Below are 7,500 nucleotides of genomic sequence, written 5' to 3'. Positions count from 1 at the left end.
GTCCTACCACAGCTACCGCAGATGACACTCAACTCTTTCTCTTTTTCCCCCCTTCTGACTCACAGGTGGCAACACGTGTCTCTGGTGTCTTGCAGACATTTCCGTTTGGATGTCAGTCTACCACCTCAAGCTCAACCTTAACAAGACTGAGCTGCTCTTCCTCCCAGGGAAAGCCTGCCCTCTCCAAGACTTCTCCATCACAGTAGAGAACTCTTCTGTGACCTCCTCCCAGAAAAAAGAATTTAAATAATAATTCCCTCTTCTAGCATTGTGACTGCCTATGGCCCTAACCTCTAACCCCTAACTCCTAACTCCTAACCCCTAACCCCTAACCCCTAACCCTAACCTCTAACCCCTAACCCTGGTCCAGCATAGATTACTCTATCTTATGATGACTGATGGATAGATGATTCACCTACTTACACAAATGTATTTGTTGTAAGTCGCTTTGGATAAAGACGTCTGCTAAATGCTATAAATGTAAAAATGTAAATGTTATCTTGTGCGGTGAACATCACAGCGACAGCACGCTCCTGTAGATTCTTCCTCTACAACATCAGAAGGATTCATCCATTCCTCACCAGAGAAGCAGCATAACTCTTGGTCCAAACACTTGTAATCTCTCGCCTTGACTACTGCAACGCACTCTTGGCTGGTCTCCCCGCCTCCTCCATCAGGCCTCTGCAGCTCATCCAGAACGCGTTAAATCTCCCCAAATTCTCCCATGTCACCCCCTCCTCCGCACCCTTCACTGGCTCCCAGTAGCAGCTCGCATCAGATTCAAGACCCTGGACTGCTGGTCCCTGGTCACTACCTATCTTCCATTGTAGATTGAAAACCCATCTCTTCAGGCTACATCTTAACTGTCCCTCCTAAAGACTTCTTCATCCCCACTACCCTCCTGTACAAGTTTCTCTAATGTAAATTAATTAATTTAAAAAAAAAAAAGGTAATTCTTCCTTCTTCTAGTATTGTGACTGCCAACAGCCCTAACCCCTAATCCCTAACCCCTAACCCTAACCCTGGTCTGAGCATAGATTACTTTATTTTATGATGACTGTTGGACAGATGATTCACTTACTTAAACAAATGTATTTGTTGTAAGTCACTTTGGATAAAGACGTCTGATAAATGTCATAAATGTAAATGTAAATGTAAATGATCTCACTAACCAGATACATGCCCAGATATATAACCCTAACCCAGTGTTCTATAACCCTAACCCAGTGTTCTATAACCCTAACCCAGTGTTTTAACCCTATAACCCTAACTCAACATTCTATAATCCTATAATCCTAACCCCTAACCCAAGAGTTGGGGTTGGGGTTAGTGTTGGGGTTAGTGTTGGGGTTAGGGTTATAACTGGATGATGTTGAACGTTTAAACTTTATCGTTTTCATCATAGTTTGATGGAAGAAAATCAGAACATGAATTAGGGTTGGGGTTGGGGTTAAGGCTAGGGTTAGTGTTGGGGTTGGGGTTGGGGTTGGGGTTAAGGCTAGGGTTAGTGTTGGGGTTGGGGTTGGGGTTGGGGTAAGGGTTAGTGTTGGGGTTGGGGTTGGGGTTGGGGTTGGGGTTGGGGTGAGGGTTAATGTTGGGGTTAGGGTTAAGGCTAGGGTTAGTGTTGGGGTTAGGGTTGGGGTTGGGGTGAGGGTTAGTGTTGGGGTTAGGGTTAAGGTTAGGGTTAGGGTTGGGTTAGGGTTAGGGTTAGTGTTGAAGAAAATTAGAACATGAATTCAAAGTTAATGGAATAAAACACACGCGCTCTCACGCACATGTAGGAGGAGAAACCCTCAGTAGCTTTACTACCGAAATTGGATATCTTTAGGACCCGGTATCACCCGCTCCTTCACTTTGGAGTGTGTGTGTGTGTGTGTGTGTGTGTGTGTGTGTGTGTGTGTGTGTGTGTGTGTGTGTGTGTGTGTGTGTGTGTGTGTGTGAGGGGGCTACAGTGATGTGGAGACAGACCGGGAGGATGACGGGAGAGGCTGAGCGGATCGCGGTGACATCAATGAAGAGGATGTTATCAGCTCACAGATGAGACGACCTCGGATGTGTCATTTCATTTACCGGAACTGTCATTTCTCGGTGATTGGAACTGATACGGCTCTTAGCGCGCTCGTCCGTTCTGGACTGGAACCGCACCGGGCTTCAACTTCATGACGGTTCCGTTCGGTCTCGCGGCGCGTTAAACGGTTGGGATCTACTAGTCGCGAGGAGGTCCGGTGCTCCAGGTTGGTCTTTAGACCGGGGACACGACGACACGGTGCGCGTGGGTCTTCGGTCCCCGTGATCACAGAGAGCTCGTGTCAGGGGTGTCCCTCAATACGCTCCACACGCGCGCGGGTTTTTAATAAAACGGTGGTTGAGAAGGCGACGGAATTACCGTTCAACACCGACATGTTCCGTGTCAGTGAATATGAACGAGTCACCCCCTTAACGCTGTAAATATTCGTGTGTGTGTGTGTGTGTGTGTGTGTGTGTGTGTGTGTGTGTGTGTGTGTGTGTGTGTGTGTGTGTTCTTCATACAGATCAGCTCTTGCCAGTCTCTCTAGAAGGACTGGATCATAGTGTTGTCTGGTTTAACAGCCACTCAAAGGAACATTTACTAAATCATCATATCTGCACTGCCTTGTTCATTGTTGAGTGTTACATTGTTGAGGATTTTCTTGCCCTAAAGAATTCTATTGCACTGTATATAGTATATTGTGTACTTGACAAATAATGTGTGTGTGTGTGTTGTGTGTGTGTTTAGGTGTCCTGTGTGTAGGTGTGTGTGTGTGTGTGTGTGTGTGTGTGTGTGTGTGTGTGTGTGTGTGTGTGTGTGTGTGTGTGTTGTGTAGGCAACTATGGGGACCTGGGTTCGATGTCTAGTCTTCTGCTTCAGCCTCCTGCTCCTCTGGCAAACACAGTAAGTCTTAAATATACATCATATCCATGTTAAATCTACATCATATATATATACACTGATCAAACACTTTATTAGGAACATCTGTACACCTTCTCATGGTGGAGATGGAGAAACACCTGTACACCTTCTCATGGTGGAGGTGGTGGAATGGTGTGGGGAATGTTTTCTTGGCACACTTTGGGCCCGTTAATACCAATCAATCATCGCTTGAATGCCAAAGCCTATTTGAGTGTTGTTGCTGACCATGTGCATCCCTTCATGGCCACATTGACCCATCTTCTAATGGCTACTTCCAGCATGATAATGCACCATGTCACAAAGCTAAAGTCGTCTCAAACTGGTTTCATGAACATGACAATGAGTTCAGTGTTCTTCAGTGGCCTTCCCAGTCAGCGGATCTGAATCCAATAGAACACCTTTGGGATGTGGTAGAACGGGAGATTCACAGCTTGAAAGTGCACCTGAAAAATCTGCAGGAATTGCGTGATGCAATCATGTCATCATGGACCAGAATCTCAAAGGAATATTTCCAACATCTTGTGGAATCAATGCCACGAAGAATTTAGGCTGTTTTGAGAGCAAAGGGAGGCCCGACCCAGTATTAGTATAGTGTTGTAATAAAGGGAGTATTACCCAGTATTAGTATAGTGTTGTAATAAAGGGAGTATTACCCAGTATTAGTATAGTGTTGTAATAAAGGGAGTATTACCAGTATTAGTATAGTGTTGTAATAAAGTGCTCCTGAGTGTACATCATATACATGTTAATGAGGGTTTGAGCTCAGATCAGCTCCAGCCATAGTCCAGGGTACCTCCCCTAGTAACATAGTACCTCCCCTAGTAACATAGTACCTCCCCTAGTAACATGTTACCTCCCCTAGTAATGTAGTACCTCCCCTAGTAACATAGTACCTCCCCTAGTAACATGTTACCTCCCCTAGTAACATAGTACCTCCCCTAGTAACATAGTACCTCCCCTAGTAACATGTTACCTCCCCTAGTAACATAGTACCTCCCCTAGTAACATAGTACCTCCCCTAGTAACATGTTACCTCCCCTAGTAACATAGTACCTCCCCTAGTAACATGTTACCTCCCCTAGTAATGTAGTACCTCCCCTAGTAACATAGTACCTCCCCTAGTAACATAGTACCTCCCCTAGTAACATTTTACCTCCCCTAGTAATGTAGTACCTCCCCTAGTAACATAGTACCTCCCCTAGTAACATAGTACCTCCCCTAGTAACATAGTACGCTCCCCTAGTAACGTAGTACCTCCCCTAGTAACATAGTACCTCCCCTCGTAATGTAGTACCTCCCCTAGTAACGTAGTACCTCCACCTAGTAACGTAGTACCTCCCCTAGTAACGTAGTACAATTTGCATTTACATTTACGGCATTTAGAAGACGTCTTTATCCAAAGTGACTTACAACAAATACGTTTGTCTATGTAAGTGAATCATCTATCCATCAGTCATCATAAGATAAAGTAATCAATGCTCAGACCAGGGTTAGGGGTTAGGGTTAGGGTTAGGGTTAGGGTTAGGGTTAGGGGTTAGGGTTAAGGTTAGGGGTTAGGGTTAAGGTTAGGGGTTAGGGCCATAGGCAGGCACAATGCTAGAAGAAGGAAAAATTACTTATTTTTTTACAGTAGAGAAACTTGTACAGGGGGGTAGTGGGGGCTCTAGGGTTAGGGTTAGTACAGGGGGGTAGTGGGGTCTCTAGGGTTAGGGTTAGGGTTAGTACAGGGGGGTAGTGGGGTCTCTAGGGTTAGGGTTAGTACAGGGGGGTAGTGGGGTCTCTAGGGTTAGGGTTAGGGTTAGTACAGGGGAGTAGTGGGGTCTCTAGGGTTAGGTTAGTACAGGGGGGTAGTGGGGATGAAGAGGTCTCTAGGGTTAGGGTTAGTACAGGGGGGTAGTGGGGGTGAAGAGGTCTCTAGGGTTAGGGTTAGTACAGGGGGGTAGTGGGGGTGAAGAGGTCTCTAGGGTTAGGGTTAGTACAGGGGGGTAGTGGGGATGAAGAGGTCTCTAGGGTTAGGGTTAGGGTTAGTACAGGGGAGTAGTGGGGATGAAGAGGTCTCTAGGGTTAGGGTTAGTACAGGGGGGTAGTGGGGATGAAGAGGTCTCTAGGGTTAGGGTTAGGGTTAGTACAGGGGGGTAGTGGGGATGAAGAGGTCTTTAGGAGGGACCGTTAAGATGTAGTACCTCCCCTAGTAAAAGATCCACCCATCTGCTGGGTCTTGGACGTCTAAATGACTCACATGTAGATGAAGCATGTTGCCATGCCGACTGCCTTATCACTGCTGCTCCTCTGACAGGCGCCTCATGAATATTCATCTCTGATACATTTGCATATTAAATTGTGTTTTTGCTCCAAGATCAGATGGCCTGAACTGGGTCATCTGTATGTGTGTGTGTGTGTGTGTGTGTGTGTGTGTGTGTGTGTGTGTGTGTGTGTGTTTCCTCAGAGGCCTGAGGGAGTGTGTGTGATGTAGCGTTTCACTGATAAAGAACACTCCTCTCATCAGAAGGTCATGTGACTCTGAGACAACATGAACCTTCAGATGTTAGATCTGATCAGACCAACCTAAACCAGTGTGTGTGTGTGTGTGTGTGTGTGTGTGTGTGTGTGTGTGTGTGTGCGTGCATGCGTCCGTCCGTCCGTCCGTGTGTGTGTATATGTGTGTATATGTGTGTATGTGTGTGTGTGTGTGTGTGTGTGTGTGTGTCCAGGTCAGTAGGTGCTGATCCTACCACTGACGCCTACAAGAACAACATCACTCAGTTCACCCGCATCCTGGACCGCCTGCTGGACGGGTACGACAACCGCCTCCGCCCCGGGCTGGGAGGTAGGACCTGTCTCACCCTCTGACCTGTCTCACCCTCTGACCTGTCTCACCCTCTGACCTGACTCACCCTCTGACCTGTCTCACCCTCTGACCTGACTCACCCTCTCACCTGTCTCACTCTCTGACCTGTCTGACCCTCTGACCTGTCTCACCCTGTGACCTGTCCTGTCTCACCTTCCACTGGGAGGTAGGAATTAGTAGGTGGCCCCCCCTCTACCTCTGGTGGTTAATGACATCATAAAGAAGGGCCGGGTGGTTAATATCATCATAAGGAAGGGCCAGCGGGTGGGTATAATCCATGTTGTAATCCTCAGCTCTCCCTGATCCCTGGTCCTCTGCCAGGGGGATTGATCAGGTATTGATCAAGTGACCAGGTAGTGATCAGGAGACATTCCTAACTAATGAGCCTCTCTTCTGTCAATACAACCCTGTTTGGCTGTTCAACCCTACAGCTGGACAGAGGGGGAGAGAGAGAGAGAAATAGAGAGAGAGAGAGAGAGAGAGAGAAAGAAATAGAGAGAGAGAGAAATAGAGAGAGAGAGAGAGAATTAGAGAGAGAGAGAGAGAGAGAAAGAAACAGAGAGAGAGAGAGAGAGAGACAGAGAGAGACAGAGAGAGAGAGAGAGAGAGAGAGAGGTTTTATAGATCAGTGGGACTTTTATTCATGTTTAACATTGATGTTACCTCTGATGTCATCTCCTGCCTCTGAAAACAAGACTCTCAGTATGACAGAATGTCCTGTTCTAACCTCTTCTCCTCCCTCCTCCTCTCCTCTCCTCTCCTCCCTCTCTCCTCTCCTCTCCTCTCCTCTGCTCTTTTCTCCTCTCCTCTCCTCTCCTCCCTCTCTCCTCCCCTCCTCTCCTCCCTCTATTCTCCCTCTATTCTCCTCCCTCCTCTCCTCCCTCCTCTTCTCCTTCCCCTCCTCCCCTCCTCTCCTCCCTCTCTTCTCCTCCCTCCTCCTCTCCTCCTCTCCTCTTCTCCCTACTATTCTCCTTCCCCTCCTCCCCTCCTCTCTGCCTCTCTTCTCCTCCTATCCTCTCCTCCTCTCTTCTCCTCCCTCCTCCTCTCCTTCCTCTCTTCTCCTCCCTCCTCCTCTCCTCTTCTCGCTCCTCTTCTCCCTCCCTCCCTCCCTCCCTCCCCTCCTCCCCTCCTCCTCTCTTCCAGATCGTGTGACAGAGGTGAAGACCAACATCTATGTGACCAGCTTCGGTCCCGTCTCAGACACAGACATGGTAAGATTCCCCTCTCCTCTCCTCTCCTCTCCTCTCCTCTCCTCTCCTCTCCTCTCCTCTCCTCTCCTCTCCTCTCCTCTCCTCTGTGATGTACCAGGTATAACAGTAGGGTTGAGTCAGTCCTACTCTGGGTCCTTCAGTGGAAAAATCTATCATTCCATACTCCTGTCTCTCACTCCCTCCTTTTCATCTCCCTTTCTTTTTGACGACAAAATTGTCCCTCTTCCTCATATCTCTCTCAGTCTCTCTCTACCTCTCTACCTCCCCCTCTATCTCTCTCTGCCTCCCTCTCTCTCTACCTCCCTCTCCTCCCCCTCTCTCTCTCTACCTCCCTCTCCTTCCCCCCTCTCTCTCTCTCTCTCTCTCTCTATAGCCTCAGCCCCAGCCTCCATATTTCTCTTGTACAGCTTCAGTATTCACCTGGTAGAGGGGTCTTCTGGGGGTCTTCTGGGGGTTATTGGGTCTTCTGGGGGTCTTCTAGCTGTTCTGGGGTCTTCTAGGGGTTCTCTGGT

At 48.0% G+C, this 7,500-nt stretch overlaps 1 protein-coding gene across 1 annotated transcript in view; it reads left to right on the top strand.

Annotated features, from left to right (window-relative positions):
- Positions 1–5,644: 5,644 nt before the first annotated feature.
- The window catches only part of gabra2b (gamma-aminobutyric acid type A receptor subunit alpha2b), a gene marked incomplete at its 3' end in the record, with an annotated part of 7,038 nt that continues 5,182 nt past the window's right edge, over positions 5,645–7,500 (top strand). The window contains exons 1-2 of the mRNA XM_083685887.1: positions 5,645–5,756; positions 6,921–6,988. Of these exons, the coding sequence (XP_083542013.1) occupies positions 6,986–6,988 (3 nt within the window). The 5' untranslated portion in view covers positions 5,645–5,756; positions 6,921–6,985. The remainder of the gene's footprint in view (positions 5,757–6,920; positions 6,989–7,500) is intronic.

Source organism: Argentina silus (genome assembly GCF_951799395.1).
Source record: "Argentina silus genome assembly, chromosome: 15".
Classification (NCBI taxonomy): Eukaryota; Metazoa; Chordata; class Actinopteri; order Argentiniformes; family Argentinidae; genus Argentina; species Argentina silus.
This window is presented reverse-complemented; position numbering and strand designations above follow the sequence as displayed.